General features: G+C 37.0%; 1 protein-coding gene across 1 annotated transcript; it reads left to right on the forward strand.

Moving 5' to 3' along the window:
- The first annotated feature begins 5035 nt into the window (after positions 1 to 5035).
- LOC119084785 (UPF0676 protein C1494.01-like) lies at positions 5036 to 9563 on the forward strand. The gene is made up of 5 exons (XM_037194849.1): positions 5036 to 5393; positions 5472 to 5590; positions 8662 to 9031; positions 9103 to 9213; positions 9275 to 9563. Exons 1-5 carry the CDS (start codon positions 5235 to 5237, stop codon positions 9470 to 9472), a joined length of 957 nt encoding a protein of 318 aa, XP_037050744.1. The 5' UTR covers positions 5036 to 5234; the 3' UTR covers positions 9473 to 9563.
- The last annotated feature ends 15259 nt before the right edge of the window (positions 9564 to 24822 follow it).

The following is a 24822-nucleotide window of genomic DNA, read 5'->3' on the forward strand; positions in this document are numbered from 1 at the left end:
TGGGAAAGAATTCTCAGTCATCAATATCAGACCGATCCACTGTCGGACATTGGTAAATTTTCTATACCGACTGTTGTTTGGTTTGGTTGGATTGTAAGCACAATCGCTTTTATTTGCGAAATTATTTGGAACAAAGTTAAGACGTTCAATTCAGCGTCTGAAAATCAGGGTCTTACGCCACAAAATACCGAAAAATGTCTGTAACCACACAAGTACACTATGATTGAAAATGTATGAATTGTTTTGAATTACGATAAGTGTCTGTAACCATTTTCTTTTTGTCACGACGATAATTTGAGTAATTCTTAACCGATTTTGATGAAGTTTTTTTTAAATCGACGATGAATTCTCGAGGTTAAGGTCGGATACCCTAAGGATCTGGTTGTTATTTCAATCGAAAAGATTACTTTGATGAAATTTGATTTTGTTGGGTAAATCAAATCATATAAGTTTGGTTTCGACAACGTGCATTAAACATTGTTTAAAGTGCGAATAGTCTTTATTTCACTATTCGCACAGAGTGTGATTAGTCTTTTTTTTACTATTCGCACTTTTTCAAAAAAGCTTTTTATTATTTATAACGCCAGCCTTGACTTAAAACATAAAGATGTAACTGTTAATGTTTCGTATTACTTTTTGGCATATTGTAAAAGGTAGCATCGTCGTCTACAACAAACATTTTGGAAACGGAAGCATCAGTCCCTTCTACAAGCACTGTGAAGAAGACAGTAATGCTTCCTTTTACACATCGCTTAAAGTGTTTTTAGAGAAGAGTGTAGCTTCATTTTACAAAGTTTTTTGCAGGGAAGAGTGCTGCTTTCTTTAACAGTCCCAACGAAATCTCTTCGAGAAAAGTGTGACGCAGTCTTTGAAGTACAATTTCTAAAATGAATGATATCGCTATAGTTGACACTTTCAACTTCGTTACGCAAAAATTAAATTTTAAACCCAATTAGTTCAAACAAGCTGGCTTAGTTTTTCTCATCATCTCTCAAATAATTTTTACCAAAAAGATGTGACTGAAAACAACAAAAATTTTACCAAAAAAAATCTGCGTCGCGAAGTGGCAGATGTTCAGGAACAGACCTGCAAGAAAATTTATCTGCCACATGCGACGCAGATTTTTTTGGTAAAATTTTTGTTGTTTCCAGTCAATTTTTTTTGGTTTAGAAGTTTTAGGTAAAAAATTTAACAAAAATCAAAAATTTGACGAAAAAAAAAACATGACGAAATTTCACAAAACTTGACGAAATTTCACAACACTTGGTAAAATTTCACGAATTTTGAGAAAATTTGAAAATTTGACAAAAATCAAAAATTTGACAAAAATCAAAAATTTGGAAAATTTGAAAATTTGACGAAAATGGAAAATTTAACGAAAATCGAAAATTTGACTAAAATCGAAAATTTGATGAAAATCGAAAATTTGACGAAAATCGACGGAAATCAGCTTCACCGAAAGTGACCAAATTTTTCCAGTTGCCCAATATTTGGTCACTTTCGGGGTATGTAAATTTGATGTAAACCATAATATTCTAAATCTTTGAATTTTGAAATTTCGACCGAATTACGACCAACTTCACAACAATCATCACAACACTACCAACACAAAATGGCTGAACATTTTTATATGAGAGAAATTGTACCGAAAATTAATTAACTAATTCCACAAGATTCTGATTTTTCCTGGGATAATGATAAATGACACTTAAGTTCTAATGGCTTGACTAAGGTTGCCGCAAAGTTTCATGGAGATTGGCTGAAAATGTCGACTTGGAAAACGCAATATCTCCGGCTCCCGAGCACTTTGGTGGGCGTGTGATAGCTCATTTTCTTTGTATTTCAAGTGAAAATATTTTTAAAATAATTTGGTTACGATTGGACATTTTGGCAAAAGTAGAATTCTCGCATATACAAAGTTGCCGCGTCTCAAAAAATTTTCTTCGTTCTTTTTTTGGAAGTTAGACTGAGATATGGAATATGGAATTTGCTTCCTTTTACATGGTGTTTGTAGAGGAGAGTGTTGCTTCCTTTTACAAAGTGTTTGTAAAAGAGAATACTTGCCTTTTACAAAGTATTTGAAGACGAGAGTGATGCTCCCTCTACCACGATTTTGGGGGGAACCGGTGAACTAGACTATTGCCGTGATTAGTGACGAAGTGTGATTAGTCTTTATTTGACTATTTGCACTTTGTGCGATTTGTACCTACCTCGTTTATTAAACAAGTATGAAGAATAATTTCATAGTCGATGTCGATACCCAGCTTTTTACCAGTAAACATTTCTTGTTAGGCAACTAATAACTAACACACTATCAACTTGATAGTTGACTATCAAGTCTGATAGTTTAGTCAGGTCTTACGTCAGAAAATTGTTTGTTATCAAATTGGTACACTATATGATTGATTGAAATTGTAAGAAATGTTATGAAAAACACTAAACACTAAATGTAACCAAGGTTTCTTGTAGGCAATATAATTGAGTCATTCTCAACCAATTTCTGAATCTTCATTTGAATGCATGGAATACCGTTAAAATTATAGCTAACGCCGACCCGTACGAAACACCTATTCGTACCAAAAGCCTTTAATGTGGAAATCTTCATTTATCTTACTTCATTTTCTTCTCTACTGAAAAGCTATTCGCTCTTTAAAATCACTTGCATTATCCACTCTTTGCCTTGCTATCATCAACAAATAAATTGCCGGAGGCAATATAGACAGCCCCGTACGAAGTCAAATTTCATAAATTCCTATTTAAACAGCTATATACCGCTATATTTACCTATATTTCACTATAAATAAACATTCCATAAATGAAAAAAAAATTGCTATTATATACCTCTACATGCCTGTATATAGCTCAATATAGCTGTATATAGGTATATATAGATGTCCATATATGGAATGCCTGAAACACCCCACACACATAACAAATTATTTCTATGTTAACAGAAACTCTTTAAGTACCATTTTCCCCAAGATATATCACCATTAATAAAATCCAATATGGCCGCCGGCAGCCATTTTGTTAGGAGACCGGAAATAGAACCGACGCCTTACATTCGTTAATACCTTTCAAACAAAACAAAAATCATGAACATCGGTCAAAATTTACTCGAGATATTGACAAAATACTCCACGTTCACTGTACGGCCGAGTAGCCAGATAAGAGCTCACTATAAGAGACACCCAGTTCAGCCCAGCATCAACTTTTTTTCCCCTGATTGGTACGGTCATATCTAATAAAGCTAAGACTGACGAAATATGTTCAAATGTGGCCGACCTACAAGCAAAAACTGCTTCACTGGTTCACACCAAGGGGTCTAACTCACGAGTCGGTCATCCGATTTCCAAAAATTTGGTCGATTGGTATTGTAAATATCTTTTATTTGACGTATCACTGACAAGTGTAACGTTTAAATATCCGGAGATATCTTCGAAAAACCGTAAAGCACTTATTGGGTCCCAGCTCCGGAGGGGTCGACCCAAAATCACGCATCTTCGAACTTAACCTTTTCGAAACGAAAGAAAAAAGAATTTTCAAAATCGGATACGTTTTATCAAGTTATCGTGCAGACAGACGGACAGACGGACGCACATTTTTTTGCGGATTTGGCAATTAAAACAATTAGACAATTAAAATAGGTTTCACCCTACTCAGGGAGTCAAATTCTACGTGTTACAAACGTATGCGTAAACCTATAAGACCCCAGTACTTCGTACGGGTCTAAAGACATAGGTTACGTCTCTACGGATGAAATCGGTTTCGTTCGTTTCGTGTATACATAGATCTAGTTTCCTTATCGATTTCTATAACTAAATGTGTGTTACTGACAACCATGTAAAACTAGTAAAAAATTTGAATTTTATTTTTCTTATAATTCGCTAGTGTGACATGTGTAGTTAACTTTTTATAGAGTCGACCTTTTAAATGGTAATATAAAGTGTATAGCAGCACTTCTCTCCTGCAAATATCAGATCAGTCAAAGTCTGGTTTTCTCCTTTGAAATACAGGTTGACCCATGGTCATTTCCACTTTCAAGCTATTGGAGCTCGGTGTTGTTCTAACCATATTTATTTAATCGAAAAATGCTTGGGATGGAAATGTACCCGATGTGACTTTTGTAACATTTATTACCACCCCAAATTGGTTTTACGAGACACCAATCTAATAATCGATTTGACTAACCGTATCACCAAGCCATTGCCCACCCACTTATTGCTAATATGAATGGGATTAGCTCGGATATAGATCAATAATCACTCAACTTTTATATTAGTAATTATAAACGCCCAATGTATGCCTGTTTATCTATTTCACTATTTATTAGTCGGTCCTAAGTTGTGCTCAGTGATACAATTCTTTGTTGCGCCATCTGTGTTATCAATTTTTATATAATTGCGAGTGGGAAATTTGATTTTTTTTTCTCATAGTTCAAAAGTTGTGGACGTTAGGGTGGTTCACATTTTTTTGGACATCTGAGACATTAGCCAACACGTTCTCTTCAAAAGTCAGTAATTTGGGAGCTATGAGCGCTTAATGTCTAGACGTGTCTTTCGTCTGCATAGCCCTACGTAAAAATTCGATTGAAAAGATGACGTAATTTTTAAAAAAGAACTGATATTCCCAAAAACCACTTACAGTGGAAGTGTGACACAAGTCCCTTTAACCACTTACAAAAAAAAATGATATCGGTGGGGGTGACACTTACAGTTTCGACACGCAAATCGTAATGTGATGCATTTTTACTGTGTCTCGAAGCTGTAAACGTCACCGCCACCGACATCAGGTCTTGCGTAAGTGGATAAAGTGACCTGCATCACACTCCCACTGTTAGTGGTTTTTGGGGATTTTACTTCGAAATAGCCATCGGCACTCAATGCTCAACTGTACAGATATAACTTACTGCATGAAACAGAGCTTCAGCACCTCTTTTAACATTAAAACATAAGTGAACAAGCCTCAACTTTTCAACTAAGTTCGCCATAACGTTATAATAGGCAATTTTATCGGTCAAATGTCTCCATCAGACAATGCCAACTGTTATCGGCTTTACATCGTCTTCACCTTTTAAAAGTTTTTAAAATCTTTTCGGATTGACTCAAGGTCATCGCTCACATCGCTTTGTGTATCTACAATTTTAGTCGCTCCGATAACAGCACAATCAATTTAAAAAAGTTTTTTCATTCATTCATTCACCTTAGTTCGTGTTGAATAGAATACAAATAATAATGGAAACGATTCCCTTGCTTGATTTTAAACTAATTTCGACCAAAAATGGTAGAGTACCTTCACGCGACGATTGGAAATTTGTGGCTGATGAACTGGACAGAGCATTGAGTACAATTGGATTTGCCTACGTTATAAATCATGACATCGATCACGTTAAGGTTTGTAAACAGATTTAAGCAAAGCGAAGAAATCAGTCGATTTATCTATGCATTGAATTTGATGAAATGTTGATCCAGATATCGGAGGCTTTCGAGACGTCGAAACATTTTTTTGAAAAACCGAATGCAGTGAAACGAAAATACCTCAAGAATCCAACAAAAGCTCATCATGGATACGTATGTCCGGGACAAGAAATGTAAATATAATCTTATTACAGTCAATTATGGTAGGCAGTTGAATTTTAGCCCCGTTCGAAGTACTACAGTCTTATAGAACCGTCATTTTGTTTGTAACACTAGGAATTCGAATACTAATCTCACAAATCAGGGTATTAACCACTAATTGAAAAATTACTCATTCATGAAAATCGGTTCTAGTGTAGTTAATAAGGACCAAAAAAAGGCCAAACATTTACAGATCGGGTAGAGACAAACCAGTGATTGGATATTGTTTGGGATGTAAAAAAAATGAGGTTTTGGAAGGGTAGCCCAAAAATCCCCTCCATACTTCCCCCCCCCTTTCAGCCCTTCAAACTTCAAATGCAGAGGCTTCTTGTATGAATTATTGTGAAGCGACGAATGAGCGTACAACATTGAGTGGGTACTCAAATGAAAGCTAAAAGAACAAAGTTTTTTTTTCTACAAAAAAATTTCCAGAATTTTCCGATTTCCTTGCAGTTTTTCCAACTTTTCTTAAAAACGAAGTTTTAAATTTGAGGTTAAAGTTAAATATTTTTTTAATTTGTTCGCAACAATATTTTTTTCTTCGCTATTATCGTTTAGCATCCCATTACCAAACGTTTTACAAACAAAAAGTATTTTGATGTTCCGCAATTGAAGCACTTATCGTAAATTTTCATCAAAAATTGGTACCCTTTTTGTATGGCAATTTTTTTCGTCACCTTTTATTTTTTTTTATTTAGGTGTGATAGCTGTTGGGTAGGGCTCAGAGTGCCTCAAAAACGAAAGAAAATAAGTTTTTAGATTTTAAAAATAATTCCGCCAGTATGTTCGACAAAGTTCGCCGGGGGTGGAAAATTTCAATATTTTAGCCTAATTCGAGACCGGAATCATTTTTGAAAATCTAAAAACCTCATTTTTTTACATCCCAATCGCTGGTTTGTCTCTACCCGATCTGTAAATTTTTTGGTCCTTATTAACTACACTATTCACCAAATCATGCGCTATAGCCCTCAGAGTACTCAGCCGTAGAACGATAGTTAATGGGTTTTGCCTTTATCTGAAAAAAAAACTGATTTAACAAATTTATTTAGCTTTTGGAATTATTGAGATGGTAGGTTAGTTCCTCAAGTTGGCCTAATGAATCACCACTCCCAATGGTCCATCATCTTCCCAGTTTCATAACTTTAAAAATTTGAAGGATTTTTAGACCCGTACGAAGTACTGGGGTCTTATAGGTTTACGCATCGTTTGTAACACGTCGAATTGGACTCCCTGAGTAAGGGGAAACCTATTGTGGTTGTCTATAGATGCCAAATCAGCGAAAAGAAAAATCTCCGTCCGTCCGTCTGTCTGTCTGCACGATAACTTGAGTAAAACACACTCGATTTCTAAAATTCCTTTTTTTTCCGTTTGGTAATGTCAAAAAAAGGCTAAGTTCGAAGATGAGTGATTTTGGATCAACCCCTCCCGAGCTGGGGCCCAATAAGTGCTTTACGGTTTTTCGAAGATATCTCCGGACACTTAGGGGCCATTCACAAATTACGCACGCTCTTAAGGGGGGAGAGGGGGTTTGACAAAAGCGTACGCTTCATACATTTTTGAAATTTTCTCCATACATTTTCGCGTGCAAGGGAGGAGGGGGAGTCTGAAATTTCGAATTTGGTGCGTGCGTCATTTGTGAATGGCCCCTTAAACGCTATACTCGTAAATGACACATCAAATGAAAGATATTTACGATACCGATCGACAAAAAAAAGTTTATAGAAATCGAATGACCGACTCGTGAGTTAGACCCCTTGGTGTGAACCAGGCACAGGGCGGCAAGCAGTTTTTGCTTGTAGGTCGGTCAAATTTGAACATATTTCGTCTGTTTTTGGTTTATTAGATAGGTATTGCCAATCAGGGAAAAAAAAGTTTATGAAATTATGTTCACCAGAGCGTGAGCTAGGTCTCTTGGAGTGAGCTCTTATCTGGCTACTCGGCCGTACAGTGAACGTGGAGTATTTTGTCAACATCTCGAGTAAATTTTGACCGAATTTCAAGAATTTTTTTTTGTTTGAAAACTTTTTAACGAATGTAAATCGTCAGTACTATTTCAGGTCTCCTAACAAAATGGCTGCCGGCGGCCATATTGGATTTTAGTAAAATTGAAATATCTTGGGAAAAATGGTACTTAGAGTGTTTCTGTTAACATAGAAGTAATAATTGGTTATGTGTGTGGGGTGTTTCAGGCATTCCATATATGGACATCTATATATATCTATATTCACCTATATTGAGCTATATACAGGCATGTAGAGCTATATAATAGCATATTCATCTGTGAAATGTTTATTTACAGTGAAATATAGTTAAATATAGCGGTACATAGCTGTTTAAATAGGAATTTTTGAAATTTGACTTCGTACGGGGCTGTCTATATTGCCTTCGGCAATTTATTTGTATATGATAACAAGGCAAAGAGTGGATAATGTAAGTGATTGTAAAGGGAGAATAGTTTTTCAGTAGAGAAGAGAATGGAGTAATAGAAATAAAGAGTTTCACAATAAAGGCTTTTGATACGAATAGGTGTTTCGTACGGGTCGGCGTTAGCTAAATTTTTTTTGGGTTCCCCTCTGGATTTTTGGGATTATTGAAGTGTTATCAGGTTGGTTACCTAAATTCAAGCACCCCACGTGGTCCACCACCATCCCAGTTCTAGAGCTTTAGGATTTTGAAAGATTTTTTTTGGTCCATTATTGAAGTTTGGGATTAATGTTTGTTACAATGTGTTCGTTCCAAAATTCCAACAAAATTTGCGAGGCTCTTTCGGGATTACTTCTATACTTTTGGGATTGTTAAGGTGGTAATAGGTTGATTCTTAAGATTACATCATAAGGTTATGGCCCTAGGGGGTTCTTGCTTTCGGGCTTTCGTAATTTCACGGGGTACGGCATATGCGCAATTTATAAGCAACTATAAGGACTTTACAGTACGTGTTGTAGGGTCAAGAGCGCTCGCTATAGGGTTACGTACGCAATAGGTATACGGAATCGTGCGGGGCTAACATCGTCACAGCGTCTGCTACGTTCTTCACTTGTTTTAGACTGCATCCAGACTCTCGTCATGAGATTCGAGAGAGTTACGATTTTGTAGCGGATCCTACATCGTTCAAAGCTTGTGAAATCGAGAATTTCGATTCGGCAAACATGGAACTGAAAAACGAATGCAAGCCCGTTATCAAGAAAATACTGAAAGTGTTGGGAATATCGCTGGGATTAGACGATGACGAATTTTTCGTTAAAAATTCCAAGAATATTGACGATTACAGCACCGCATCCTATTCTACATTCCGTACCATATACTATCCCCGAATTAGTGACGATGACGTTGCACCCAATACAGTGCGTTGTGGAGAGCACTCCGATTATGGCATTTTAACGATATTATTCCAGGACAATGTTGGAGGTCTGCAGGTATACATACACACATTACCAATGCTAATCATCTAATATAATTAGCCCTGCTTAAACACACGCATTTCAAGGTACGAACAGTCGACCGGGAATGGATATCAGCAACACCAATACCCGGATCCGTTTTGATTAATACCGGGGACTTGTTGGAATATTGGTCCAACGGCTACTTTCCTGCTACGGTAATCCCTCTTTGGCTTTCGATTGATGGAATTTGGTGACTTTGAAAAATAAATTTCACAGAAACACCGCGTTCTGATACCGGAAATGGAACTTAATAGGAAGACATCCAGACAATCCATTGTGTACTTCGTTCAACCGGACAATTGTGCCATGGTCACACCACTAGCTACGAAGAACCATGTCGACAAAACTGTTTATGGCTCCATAAACGCTGGTGACTATACAAAGCAACGATTAGATAGTACTTACAAGTACTAAGGACTTAATTTGTGTGTTTCCAAGCCACATAAATGTAAAAACTATTAACATACGAATTTTATAATAAAAGTGTATTTGATTGATAAAAATAAATTAATAAATTTTTTCGAGGGGTTGCTCAATCTTTTTTTCCTAGTGATTAACATGATTAACCATTGATTGACCAGTAGTTAGTTGGTGATTAACCAATGGTTAATCGGTTATGGTTAATCAGTTATCAACCAGTGGTTAAACAGTGAGTAACCCCAATACGTATTAAACCTGGAATATCAATCACTGCGCATCATAATTTCGTCTTCGAATTTTTTTTAAACAGCCCCGCTTCATTGAGGCTCTTTAGTTATTTTAACATTCCTTCTGATAATTTAAAATTGTTATATTCATACGTAGAGCCTGATATCGTTCGGTGGTCTATGCTCTTCAACTGATTTGGGAAAAAACGTAACCGTAAGAGTAAGGTGTTCTTCAAAGCCTTACAGATGAAAGCAGTGTGGACATTGTTAAGGCTTGTTCACCGATTTTTTGATAAAAGCAAGTTCTAATTGCATAATTATGATAATGAGCGAGCTAATGAGTAGATCCGCTTATTCGAATGTTTTCGCGCCTAATAAGTTGTAGAAATACTCGTCCTTTTAATCAAAATCACCTATGAAACCAACTTTCGAGTAATAACAAATGACATGAAGCTATTGAGTAAACCGCCTCGATGAAGCCAAGGTAAATATACATACTGAAGGTAACGCACACCCTCAAGGAATAGCAAGAAATACGGATCCAAAGTTTCGGGTGAATATAAGATTTGTTATGTTGCATCCGTGACATTTGGCATGATCAAGTTGTTGGAACTGCGTTGTTTAGTATTGAGTGTTGGCATGTGTTGCAACGTAACAAAGTGAATTTGACTTGTGTCCAACATTATAAAGATTATATTCACCCGAAACTTTGGATCTGTGTGGATCTACTGACACTTTTGATTCGGGGTGCTCACATTCGCACCATAAAAAATTCAAACGAGCAGTTAACAAAATCGAGAACATAAATGTACACATTTTTTGCGATGCTGACCCTTCCCAAGAATTGTTGACATTGTATCTTGAAATACACACAATATCCTCATATTTATTTCTGAAATTTAAAGTAAAATTGTGAAATCTTGATGCATTGCAATTGAAGCTGCTGGTCACATTTTTAAATGGCACGGTAATGAGCAGCCAATTTGATTCGGTTGTGATGTGAGAAAATTTCTGCTAAGCTTTGTGCATTATTCGCGATTTTTAAGTGCGTTAAACATTGCAAATAGCCAAATATTTTTGTGAACGGCTAAAAGTGTTGAGGAAATTTCGGAAATATACGTGTGTGGAAGATACACATCAAAACATTGCTGTCGGTTTCAAATTTAAACATCTATAGCCAATGTTTTGATCGTGTTTTCCCATACAAATGATACGAAAAATGAAATAATAAATTAACTAAGTATTTGGTCGCGGTTAATTGCTAATAATTTCTATTTTCTAATCGAAAATCTTTAAATCGAAGAATTTGACTTCGGAGGAATTTTCTGCTTTTGATGTGGTCAGAAATAAATTATTTGTTTTTCTTCATCTAAAAAGGTTTTTTTTATCAAACTTTCCTTCAAATCAAGATAAAGCAGCTGCCGGTTGTTAGACGAGTTTAAGTTCATCAATCCTCTACGTTTTAGTAATCGAGGTTTTGTTGATGTGGTGAACGCTTTACCTTCATTTCATGTAAATAATGATTCAATTATTGCTGATTTCGTGTTAATGCGATAATTTTTGAACGGTTCCTTAAAAGATGGAGAAACAACTTAAAACATGAAAGATCTCTCTTCTTGACACCCAAGATTCTTGCTTGGTTAAAAAAAAATTGCCTTTGTTAAATGTCAAAATTAGCCCCTTTCCAGGTCAGTAAGTAAATTTCCAAGTAAATTATGTTTTCATGTTTCGGGGCCAAAATTAGGGCAACTTTTTTGGTTTTATCTGGTTTTCGGCCGTTTACATGAAAAATTACTTGTGTACCAGTTTGGAACGATTGATCTGAGGCACTTTCGCTTGTGAACCTTGCTCTGCCCAAACTACAGCTCGTGAAATTGCCTCTAATCAGTCATCCAAAACAGCGACAAGTAACTAATTACTTCAACAGTAAAAATTGGTAAGGAAAGAATTGTCAAGGTTGTAAGCTTTTGGGAAGATCTGCGTGACTTGAAAATTCACATCATAACGGCGACGAGAATCTTCACGCCCCATTGTATCGTCAACCACGTATTGAGAGCAACACTGAACTGAGTGTGTTATAATCGCTACACGTGTATTGACTGAATTGATCACAGTCATGAGATTTTGGTCGATCAAAAAAATAATTTAGAAATGGGTCCCTTCGTTTCTTTATGCTGCACAGTGAAATATCCAAGGTGTAAGTTGACTTCATCAGTGCAGCTGTACCTATTACGGTATAGTACTTTCTCATAAACGTTGTCATGCTTTTGGTAGAACTATACGGTTGATTGATGATTCTGTTCGAAAATCTCTAACATCACGAAAATCGTTCATATCACTTGCTATAAATGCGTTCCTGTTCCTAGTCTATTTTGATAAATCATTATTCAGCTGTAATGAACTTTGTATTACTAAAAACTCCCAGATAATGAAAAGTCTGATGACTTGAATGGGATCTCGCTGCCAACTACAAACGTCCTCATTTAAGACTTGATCTTTTGATAGTAGGAACTTCTTAGAACATAGTATTGATCACAAACCGAACATTCGAATAGCATGCATCGATTTGCTAAGCTCTTGTTTTCGGTGAGAGATACTAACTGTTGATATCAGTGTACAGTTCATATAAAATGCTGATGCACATTTCCATGTGTTATTAAATATTTCGAAAATATTGACGCAAACAGAGACTCAAAAAGCTTCTTGAACAAGATAACTTTCTTATGAAAATTTCATAAAAAAAACCTTTTTAGATGAAGAAAAACAAATAATTTATTTCTGACCACATCAAAAGCAGAAAATTCCTCCGAAGTCAAATTCTTCGATTTAAAGATTTTCGATTAGAAAATAGAAATTATTAGCAATTAACCGCGACCAAATACTTAGTTAATTTATTATTTCACTTTTCGTATCATTTGTATGGGAAAACACGATCAAAACATTGGCTGTAGATGTTTAAATTTGAAACCGACAGCAATGTTTTGATGTGTATCTTCCACACACGTATATTTCCGAAATTTCCTCAACACTTTTAGCCGTTCACAAAAATATTTGCAATGTTTAACGCACTTAAAATCGCGAATAATGCACAAAGCTTAGCAGAAATTTTCTCACATCACAACCGAATCAAATTGACACAAGAATAATGAATGCGAGAACAATACTACGCGAACAGTGGTTCTGACATTTGAATTTTGGCTGCTCATTACCGTACCATTTAAAAATGTGACCAGCAGCTTCAATTGCAATGCATCAAGATTTCACAATTTTACTTTAAATTTCAGAAATAAATATGAGGATATTGTGTGTATTTCAAGATACAATGTCAACAATTCTTGGGAAGGGTCAGCATCGCAAAAAATGTGTACATTTATGTTCTCGATTTTGTTAACTGCTCGTTTGAATTTTTTATGGTGCGAATGTGAGCACCCCGAATCAAAAGTGTCAGAATTTTATTGAATAAAAACTTTGCTGGACAACTAGCGCCACTGTTGTTCATTAAATTAAGTATTTTTGTCCCACAATTCAACCCAAAACTAGTCCCAAAACAGAAAACATGTTAGTTTTCACTTTTCAACGGCTGTATATTTACCTTGGATGAAGCGGGTAACAGTGGCAGAGTTGTTTTGTCGTTGCGTCATTTTGCGACAAAGTGGTTCAACGAAAAAGGATAGTTGAGAAAATTCTAAATTAGATTTTTTGTTTTGATGTGGTTGATTGTGATGGTTTTTCGTTTTCCTTTGTACAAAAGTATGAAAATTTGTGATTTTATTATCAATAATAAGCTTTCAACATACTATGTAGTAAAATTTGTGTATAGTGTTCTCCAAAAAATTAAAATCCGTGTTCAATGTTCTCATAAACATAAATAAAAATCCAAGGCAAATGTTCTCCAAAAATTTCCAGTGATTGATTGAAATTAGATTTTCTCAGTTCAGGTTTGTGCTGTTGCAAGCATTAGTTGTGAACATTAGGGGTGTGCGATGGTTCGGGGATCGGGATGGAAGGGGTCCACAAAAAATTCTTACCATCCCTAGATGTCAAAAAGTGATTTTAAAAATTTTTTAAAAATCATTACCAACTTGCGCAAATTCATTGAAGCTAAATTTGCGCGTACTTGTAAATTCTCATATTTCGACCTCTACCACAAATTGACTGCAATATATTTTTTATCAAAATTAGTGTTTTTCTACTAATTAGAGTCCAATTAAACAGAAAAGGTTCAAATTGGAAAATTTTTGCCGATACATTATGTTTGGTGTGTCGTCAAAGTTCGCCGACTATGAGAAATTGAGTAATTTTAAACTTGAAAATTCTATAATCGACATAAAAAATTATTCGATTATTGCTCAAATGGGCTTAAATTCTTGGGAATGTTGTAGGTTATCAAAAAAAGAAAAGTTTTTGAAAATCGAACGCATTTGATTGTGGACAAGTTTAAAGTTTTTTCCGATAATAATGGTCATTGTCTGTTATGCCGAATTGAACAGATCATTGTTCTTATTGTCTATGGACATGTGCTTCGAGTCAACAATGTATTAAAAGCAAAAATCTCGAAGTCAAAGTGTACGATTGTAGTACAAATTGTTCGAAAGAACTTTTTGCCGTTTGGCTCAATGTTGGGACTCTCATGAGCCCAATTTTAATGTTCCTAGGAACTTTTTGCCTGAAGGCTTCGGTTTCATATATGAAGCTTCTGTTTGGTTTTAATTGTCTGTTACCAATTCTTTGCAGTAAACAGTTACTTGGAGAATATAATGCTGACGCTTATTGCATGTATTAATTCGCTGGAAATCGTTAACATGATCGAAGTGTAGCATCATCTGATTTATTTTGTTATGATGAGTGTGAATAAATTTAATTATTTACGTAGTTTTGCAGCACACAATAGAACACAATTTATTGCTTAAAGTGATCGAAAGTGCAATGCATGAATTGTTGTTGTCACACTTCCATGAATGAATGGATGGAAGAATATGTCGACGAAAACAGAAAGTCCCTCAGGCACAGCCTGAGCAAATAGATCTTTGCAACCTGAGGTCATCCCGAGCTACACCGGTAGTTAGGGAGTGTCCCATACAACAGCAAATGTCTAACTCAACCCAATAGTGAGCACAATGGGCCCAACGGTGGCCTCCGTGCGCGTTCATCTACTTGTAGATGAGCAACTATTTCTAATAATAAATAAAATAGCTCAGCCACGCAAAGGCAATTCAAAATGATGAGTTTTTAATGGACCAATTGTGCATGGAAAAGGTGTTTGTTGTTTCTCTTGAGTATTTTGTTTTTCGTTAAAAAAACGGAAGGAGAAATCTGCAAGACGCAGTATGTCGGAATATTTACGGCTATTTTAAAAGTTTTTTTTTGGTGGATTTCACTAAAGCTGAGTTTTACGACGACTTGGACCAAAATGACAAGGCAAATGTCGACAATGTAATCGAAGCCGTCAATGCATCTGTGTCGGTTGCCGGCGTTATGGAAATCATTAAAGATCGGTGTACGTTTGCAACGTTTTTTTTTTTTAATTTTATGTCTCTTTTGTAATGGGGGGATTCTTTGGAAAACGACCGATCGAAATCGTATTTTCCAGAGTGTGTTTAGCATACGCAAAAAAGGTCTCGAACCCTAGACTCAAAACAGGTCTCAGAAAACTTTTATCGTGCATGTGTGGCTGGTGGGGTACGTTGAAAACCCTCAAAATCGATTTCTAATCCTCGGGGTATTTCCGCAAAAAAGTGTTTAGGAGTCAATTTGCCAAAACTTCGAACGAGTTGCAACAAGCCCTAGCTGGTTTTTGAATGGCACCATGTCATCGACTCAGGGGACCTTGCTGAGTGTTATGCAATACAAATTTTGTCGTCAAATTCCTTACTTTCGGTGCTAGAACTAATATAATCTCAGCTAAAATTGCGAAAAATATTCTTTTTCAACAGATTTTTATTGAATATGTTAGAGTAGGGTCTTAGGAAGTAAAAACTATCGACCCTACAGAAAAAAAGCGAAACATTCAATGTACTCCTGCTCGAAAATTTTCAGTCTTCGATTTTACGCTACCATAATATCCAACTTTGGGAAGGTTCTAAGTCGATTTTTGTAATCTATAGGGCAATAGAATATTTTGTGAGGGGGGCACTTCTATGTAGTACATTGATACACTTTCCTTGTCATACATTGAACACACAGCCTCATTTGTGCTTTTATATTCCGTTGCTAAAGCGTAACGTGAAAAAACCCTAGATGAATTTCCTTCATTTGTGACTATGTAATACACTCATACACTTCCCTCAAATCGTCCTACATTGATACACAGCCTCATGCGTACTGTAAGAGTCCGTTGCTAAAGCGTAACGCTGCTAAACTACCAAATGCTAAGTACTGTTTCATATTCTCAAATCTTCGTACTTCTCACGACATCTGTAGAAATCGGAATGCATCTTAACGCATCACTTAACATCTCCGCAAATCTGTAAACTTCTTTATGTATCTCCAAAGATTTTTAAGTGAGATGATTGAAGGTTTGCATAAGTATTTGCAGATCAAAATTGAATACATTGAGCCATTTTTTTTTTCTACAACATAAATTTCAATTAGTTTATTTACTCAAGCAATTAATATATTGACGAGTCATCAACTATGTCCGAAAACTAGAAACTCACTGAAATGAATATTGAAGAAATTTATTCTTTTGGACTGAGTTCTGACGAAGAATACTTTCTTGGATTTGAGCAAACGTCAGAAAGAAGTATAATTTATAAAACTGAAGTGTACAATGATCTTACTTCTGATAATGAAGATTTCTTGGGTTTTTGATAGTGGAAAATTCGTTTTTTTTTTGTTTATCAACATTTAAATACGCGATGGATGCAGGAGCACGACCGGCACTGACAGCACCGCAGTGACTACTCATACTGGGCTAAACTCGCAAATATTCTTCTCATAAAAGGTCAGAAATCTAGCAATTTTACCAACTCTTTTAGAAAAAATCTTGTCACACCCTTGGACAGCGACGGCCAACGGCTTCCGTAGTATCGTTGGACTCCTGGTGGACTACTCTCTACTATCCATTGCCAAACTTTTTTGGACGCTGCTGTCCAAGAGATTCCGAAACCGAAAACCATATACTGTATTTCGATGTCTAGCGCTTCCACACACGGACCTTTCGACCGTTTTTGGGTATGTATCGCAGCGTCTTTCTAAGCACTACAAACCTGCACACTTCCAAATAAATCGTTTGTTTATTGGCCAGATAATTCAACTTTTTGTTCACAAATAAATTTTTTTCAACATACGAAACAACTCACTTTTACAACTCTACTGCCAAAAATAAAAAGACAACAAGAAAAAAGTTGTTCCACAAAATTGTCAGACTAACGATTCTATAGAGCCATCAATCATTCGGATCGGATGTGGCTTGAATCTGAGTTGTTCGATACCTTGGCAAATTCATTCTTAAGTACTAACCAGTCTCACAACATCTAAAAAATCCGAAATGAGACCACTCATCCATTCTCACAACGTCTAACAAATCCAAAATGAGACCACTCATCCAGTCTCGAACACCCTCCATAAATCTTTGAAATGAGACTTCTCATTACTTTCGGATGAATTCCGATGAATGTTTGGATGAATTATCGGTCTCAAAGGTTCGAAATAACTAGACTCATCCAGTCTCATCTCCATCTCCATATAAAAATTTCAGTCTCAAAAAGGTCTCACCGACACCTTTTTTTTACCCGGGCCAACATTCTTTCCCATCAATTTTGACCGCTTGACATTCGCCAAGTCACCGTTGATATGCATTAAATATGCATGTGAGCGTATACAGTAATGTCATGTGGTCTGTGACGTCACATATGAACAATTTTTCCTGATATATTTTCGTCGCTCGCAGCGACTACCCAATTTCTAGAAGCTTGGGTTGACTTATGGATGTTTTACAACGAATTTCTTGTATAGAGAAATATTCCTACATTGCCAGCACCGGGGATTGAACCCGGGTCTTCTCAATGGCATGCCAGTGCGTTCACCCCATCCACAGTAATCAGTTAAGCTCAATCAATAAAATACTCAAAGGACAGAGCATACGGCATTTTTTACGTTGCGCTTTAGCAACGGACTATACAAACTCTCGTATGATCAAACACTTGAACAGAGCAAATGTTGCTCTTCCCGTACCACCACTAATCGACACGTGTAGTGAATCGTGATGGAGTTATCCATCGAAAAATACACTGTTTCGGCCTCAGAGCACGGTGGTGGCCATCTTCAGCTGCTCCACCGGCTCTTTCACAATACAGCAATCGAATGAAACAGTTCGAATAAATTGGTTAGTTCCTTCGAGACAGAAAGATTGGGATACCGAAATATCGAAATGGCATACATTAGAAAAACATTGAAGCCCTTGGCCTTTTTTAAGGCGAACATGAAAAAACCAGACGTAACACAGAACACAATCATAGTGAAAAAGCTCATGAAACTAGTAAAACTGCGATTACCTTATCGTTCTTCTCCATACCGAACCAAACGTAAGTCAAACTTCCAAAGACAAAAGGCCAAACTCAACAAATTATTATCTCTAAAACGGAATCCAAAGCTCGAGCCAAAAACGGTCTTTTCCAATAATCAAAACAATTTAATTCAAAACCCAAAGCTCACTTAGAGACTCACACACAATCAAAGACAAACGATTAAAAATTGAAAACTGAAAATTCAAAAGTTTTTTTATAAGACGACCGAAAACCGAAAACTTAAAAAAACTAAAATAGTGAAACAGTGAAAAGAAGGAAAAAAGTAAAAAGAAGAAAAATGCGACCGGAAACGGCCACCACGAGAATCGTATAACCGGGCACTCAGACGCTTTCATTAATATTTTCCAAAAACTGGGACAACCGCACCGTTCCTACTTCATCGACTATCTCATACGTTGAGACCTTCCTCTTCTTTGGTTCGCTTCCATCGGATGAATCTGTATGGTTATCGTCAGACTGATCCGAATGGCTTTCGTCTGATTGATCCTTCATCAACGACGCGTTGGCAGATCCGGAATAGCCGGAGCCGTTGCTTTTACTTCCAGTAGAAATTGATGAATTCATGATAAGACTGTCATCCTGTGAATTCGCAAACTCTTCTTTCAACGTCGACAGGCGAAGATTTTCTTAGAATGGAACACATAACTTATCGTTGATCGTTGTCGTGTTCATGACAATTTCTGTTAGCATTTCTTCGAATTTCTGGTCAGATTTGTAGAGCTCATCGTATCGACCGTTAGCTTCGTTGGAGAAATATGTTTTGAACGTTTTTGCACATCCTTCGACGTAGTCCAACCATCGTACGTATGCCAATCCTTTCATCGTTCGTTGGACTTGTTGCTTTTGGTTGTCGATAGTCTTCCGTAAATTATTAAGTTCGGTGGTCAACTGAACGATTTCCAATTTTACTAATCCGGATTTTTTCTTTTTCATATCCTCCATTAGCTGTCGGACATTACAATTCGGGATTGCTGCAAGTATCAGAAATTTGTTGTCCAATTCCTTGAAATCTCCAAAATACTTTCGGACAGTCATGCCTCTTTCGAGGAGGCCTTTGCGACAGAGCTTCTGATTGTAGCTTTTCAGGTAAACCAGTAATTTAACCGTAGCTTCACTGTAATCGTTCGTGCCAACCTAGAACAGAAAGAAAAAAACTGTTGGAAAACGAACGTCTCCCGAATTCCTAACATATAACCCAGGCCTTCAGCCGTAACCTTGTCTGGTACCCGTCACGGAGCGATGACGAACCTCCTTCCGGATAAGCGCGTGCATCGAAGAAAAAGAAAAAGAAAAACAAAGGGAAGAAAGAGAAAAAGAAAAAAAGAGAGAAAAAAGAAAAGAAAACGTCTCCGGAATCACTCATATGAACAGAAGGGGGCCGGAAACTCAACTTAAATACAGCATTCAGGATCGCTTTATTGAAACGGAAAACAACATACTCATCTGAGTCTCTTGACATCTTTCAACACAAACGCAACTTGCTGCGCCTTTTTACCACTATCAAAGGCCTTAACAACACCGATTTCTTCACTGAAAAAATGACCAGGAACTCAAGCAAATGACGGCGCAGTGGTGAATTTGCATCATCCATTGACAACTTCAAAGCTCGTTGAATATCTGTATTTTTTGTCAGCATTGGTGCGGAAAAAGGACATCTGCTACACCGTACATTGAACAGGGCATCCTTGACATGCAAGTTGACTCGTTTGTCCTTTATGCGTGAAAAAATCAAGGACCGATTGCTCGCTGTAGGTTTGGCAGCTAATACAAACGGTAGACCATTCTCTCGTACTACAGATTTCATGTTTTCGAAAATTTCATACGAATATGGACATGAAACATAACTAGCATTAGTCGACTTCCTCATTCTTTCCGCCGGATTGACTTGAACTTTGTTTATCACGTTTTGTTCACTTCCAGTTCTTGACAGCGCATCGTATTCAGCCTTCGAAATAACGTTAGAAACAAAGCCTCGCGGGTAACTACTGTTCCTGAGGACGCCTTGAAGGACTAACTTTACTTCTTCAAAATATTCTGGAGAAGTCAGCGCGAATACCTTCTTCACCAGAGAGCAAACTACTTTATATTTCATATGCCATGGATGGTAAGAATGGTAATTTAGGATTGAACCAACGCACTGCGTTGTAATCGACCAATGGTACAAAACTTTATTTTACCTGGAAGCCAGACTAACTCCAGGGGTGGCGTTATCTAATATGCAGAACAATCACCAAAACAAACAAACAAACAGACAAACAGAGCACAATTACTCTTCCCTTTCCCATGGATCGCGTGAAGCGAAAGTGGAGATAAAATGCTGTTTCGACCTCCGGAACCAGTGGCGGTCAGAGGCTAGCGTGGTCTAACCATCTTCAGTCGTTTCCACTGGATTGAACTAGTAATTTGAAAATTTACAATAAAAGTTCTGCCACCTTTCGATGGAAATTCCGAAACTTAGTGAGAAGCTACTACGAAAATGTACCCACAAAACGTAGCTCAACAAAGAGAAAATTCATTTCAATCAAAAAACAAACACGGAACAAAAACCTACGTAAAAACAAACTAAAAATCACTCACCCCACCAGCTCATACACGGATCACCTCACTCGCTTCCACACAAAAAAATCCACTCGCCTTCACACAAAAACCACTCAAATTTCACACAAAATAAAAATACAAAAAACCGCAAAAACACACAAACTAAAAACATTGACACTGACACTAACAAAACTGCACGACCACTAATCCAAAAAGGAGAAAAACCCGACAACGAAAAAACAAAGAAACAACAAAAACGAAAACAGAAAGAAAAACGGAGAACGAAAAAATGAAAAAATTCCTTTTGTCAACGTACTGATTCTGTCAGAATACTGATTCAGTTAGTGTAGTGACCCAAACTTGGACAGAGTTTAATCAGAAAAGTGTTTTACCCATCTATCACATGGAACAGGGTATGTGATGTTGCCCATCCTTCACTTAGAATAAAGCGTGTAGTAGTGTTACCAGTTCTTTTTTAAGACACAAGGTATGTTATGTTACCCATCCTTCACTTAGAACAAGGTATGTAGTGCTGTCATTCCTAAATTAGGAACAAACGAATGTTGTGTTACCCGCCTTTTTTAAGACTAAGGTATGTTATGTTACCCATCCTTCACTTAGAACAAGGTATGTAGTGCTACCTATGCTCGACTTCGAACAAGGTACGTTATTAGTGTAGCGACGTGTAAAGTAAATTGACAAAAGGAACTCTACCGGGCCGGAAAACTCATCAGCTAACAGCAATGTAGTGATTCTTGTCGTGATGATAGTTTTTAATCATGTCTTTGTCAGTGTTGTGACCCACTTCATTGGGTAGAGTCTTCAAAAGTTTCAGTGTATTACCCATTTATCACATGGAACAGGGTATGTGGTGTTGCCCATCCTTCACTCAGAACAAAGCGTGTAGTAGTGTTACCCGTTCTTTTTTAAAACACAAGGTATGTTATGTTACCCATCCTTCACTTAGAACAAGGTATGTGGTGTAGTCATTCCTAAATTAGGAACAAACGAATGTTGCGTTACCCGCCTTTTTTAAGACTAAGGTATGTTATGTTACCCATCCTTCATTTAGAACAAGGTATGTAGTGCTGCCCATCCTTCACACAAAGCATGTGTCGAGTTATACAATTTGAATGCAACGAATGCAATGAAATGATGAGCGTTCCGCATTCCGGCAAAATCTTTCCCTTCCCTTTCCCTTAAAACCACTGAAAACTCAAAAAACACTAAATCACTGCACCTTCAAAAACTTCGCGTCGCCACATAATTTCACAAGCAAGGTCTCCTCACCAGCTGTTCCGGAGTTGCAAATTCATAAGTTGAGGTCTCATCACCAATCGTTCTGGATTTACAAAAATTCCGCGTAAATTCCATCGTAAACTGAGTTCACGAACCGACGTCAATTGAGGTATTGCCTCTTTCAGCCAACAAGAGTCGAATCGAGTTCACGAACTGACGCAATTCAAATCGAATTCACGATCCGATGTCTTGACTTTTTCAGCCAACGAAATTCAAATATTCAGACTCTCAAACAAGTGTTGCGTGTGTACACCTAGTACACTCTCATCTTCTTAAGAAGGAAAGGTTACACAATTTGAATATTTCGTCTCTTACTTGCTACCCGTGTTATGGACTAGGAATATATTTTCTTTTGGCCATAAACACATAGGGAACAAGAACACTTATTCGAGAGTTAGAAACTTGATTTCACCACGCGTGGTTCAGCTTCGTTCCAGACCAAAAGTTGACAGAATTTATTCTGTCCGTATTTACGTTTTCGTCGACAGTATCTCGTTCTAAGTTTCGAATTATTGATTGAAGAATCCAGTGTAGATTTAAGTCGTTGCGTTCTTAACCAGAACGTTATTGCAAATTGGATCACAATGGTTGCCCAATACTCATGGATTAACACATCAGAAACTTGTAATCGACCAATGGTACAAAACTTTATTTTACCTGGAAGCCAGACTAACTCCAGGGGTGGCGTTATCTAATATGCAGAACAATCACCAAAACAAACAAACAAACAGACAAACAGAGCACAATTACTCTTCCCTTTCCCATGGATCGCGTGAAGCGAAAGTGGAGATAAAATGCTGTTTCGACCTCCGGAACCAGTGGCGGTCAGAGGCTAGCGTGGTCTAACCATCTTCAGTCGTTTCCACTGGTCCGTTACACGAGACAGCAGTAAATTTTCTGATAACATAACCTGTCTGTGGATGAAATTTGACAGAAGTTTGACAATTCAAATGGCCTTGGAACAGACCTATTATGGATGAACAGAATACAGTTTTAAGTTATCCGCAAACACAAACGTTTCGAGTGAATAATCATCAGTGCTATTGAAAAATCAAGCTCTTTCGGAGTGCATTCAACAAAACAGTCTTTTATTCAACACAATAATTTTGCAGCCAAATTCACTAATTTTGGCATCGAATTTGTGAAATCATACATTCACTTAATAATGACGAGTCAAGACCAGAGAATTACTACTTATGTCAGCAATGTTCCTTTTTCGTATGTTACTTACGTTTTTGATGGCAATAATAAATAAATTTAACAAAGTCTAGCTAGAATAGGGAACGTTTATTAGAATGGAAGTTAATTGATACGTGCGTTTCTGCACAATTTCCTCATACTGGGATCGCGTACAGCAAGATACTTCTAATCATAGACTAATATACGGGAAATTTGTTGGTTAGATTAAGTCGATACTGTACAAGTTACAAATGAACTTGGACAATTCGTTAGCCGAGAGACTTGGGTGCCTTTCGAAGTTATGTAATTTTTCGAGTGTTACATCCAAGTATGATTATGAAGCCGCTGCAGTAGGTTGGAAGACTGGGAGGCTTCAAAAATAAAAACAGGAACTCAGATCTTTGATCCTTAGTTCCCCTCCCCCGGCTTTGCTTCTTTCATCAGGAAAATTTTCCTTCCCAATTTTCAATAGAAAGTCACTAAGGCCCTAAGTCATTAAGTCACTAAGAAATGCCAGATCCTCATCTTGTTGCAGATTTCGTGAGCTTCAGAAATACATTGCAGTATGGGTAACACATTAACTATTTACAAAACGAAGAGACGTAGGAAAAGTCACTTAATTTTTATAATCAATTGAACAGTTTTATGAAGTTTCGATCTAGTTTATTTAACACTCTAGTTGATACTAGCGATTCGTGCCTAATTCATATCTTTACATTCGGGCGTCAACCGAATTTTTGGTTTATTTTGCACTAATGCGATACGCCGACAGATGACCGTCGGCGGCGGCGGCGGCGTGACCCATTTTTCGTCGGCGGCGGCGAGGCATCGGCGTGGAGCTTTTTTCGGCGGCGCACACGTCTACTAACTGTAATGCCTATCAAAAATTCTAAAAGCGAAAGAAAAATTATAAAAAATTTAACGAACAGAGCTTGGCTCTTCCCTTTCCCAGGGTGTGCGTTATACAAAACAAACTAAACTAGACTCACACCATACTTCGGATCGTTCTTTCATGTATTGAGGCCAAGTCACATTTCATCCAATTTTCCAACCATTGGCACAAACTTTTTAATTCTTTTCGCACCCCAAGCACCAAATTTTGTTTTCAATTGACGTTAAATTGACTTTCAGCTGAGGCCAACCACATTACTTGATTAAAATCCTATGTAGATCAAATCGGTGCGTCCTTATGGAATCACTGAAAGAATGTTTATTTAGAAACCATATTCTGAATGTGCCATCCTGTGTAGATCAAATCGTTGCGTTCTTATACAGGACGTTTGGAATCACTGAAAGAGTGTTTATTTAAAAAACCACATTTAAATTCCTACATTGCCAGCACCGGGGATTGAACCCGGGTCTTCTCAATGGCAGTCCAGTGCGTTCACCACTGAGCCACCCCATCCACAGTAATCAGTTAAGCTCAAAGACGTGAAAAACAACTAAATAGGCAGTAAAAACAACATTTATGATGCAATCTGTTGTGTTTTTAGATGAAATGACGAAAAGTGATGGAAAAATTTGAGAATTTTTGGAAATTTAGTTTTCTTAAAATAAGCCCTGGCAGTATTTG

This window comes from Bradysia coprophila, unplaced genomic scaffold (genome assembly GCF_014529535.1).
Source record: "Bradysia coprophila strain Holo2 unplaced genomic scaffold, BU_Bcop_v1 contig_94, whole genome shotgun sequence".
Classification (NCBI taxonomy): Eukaryota; Metazoa; Arthropoda; class Insecta; order Diptera; family Sciaridae; genus Bradysia; species Bradysia coprophila.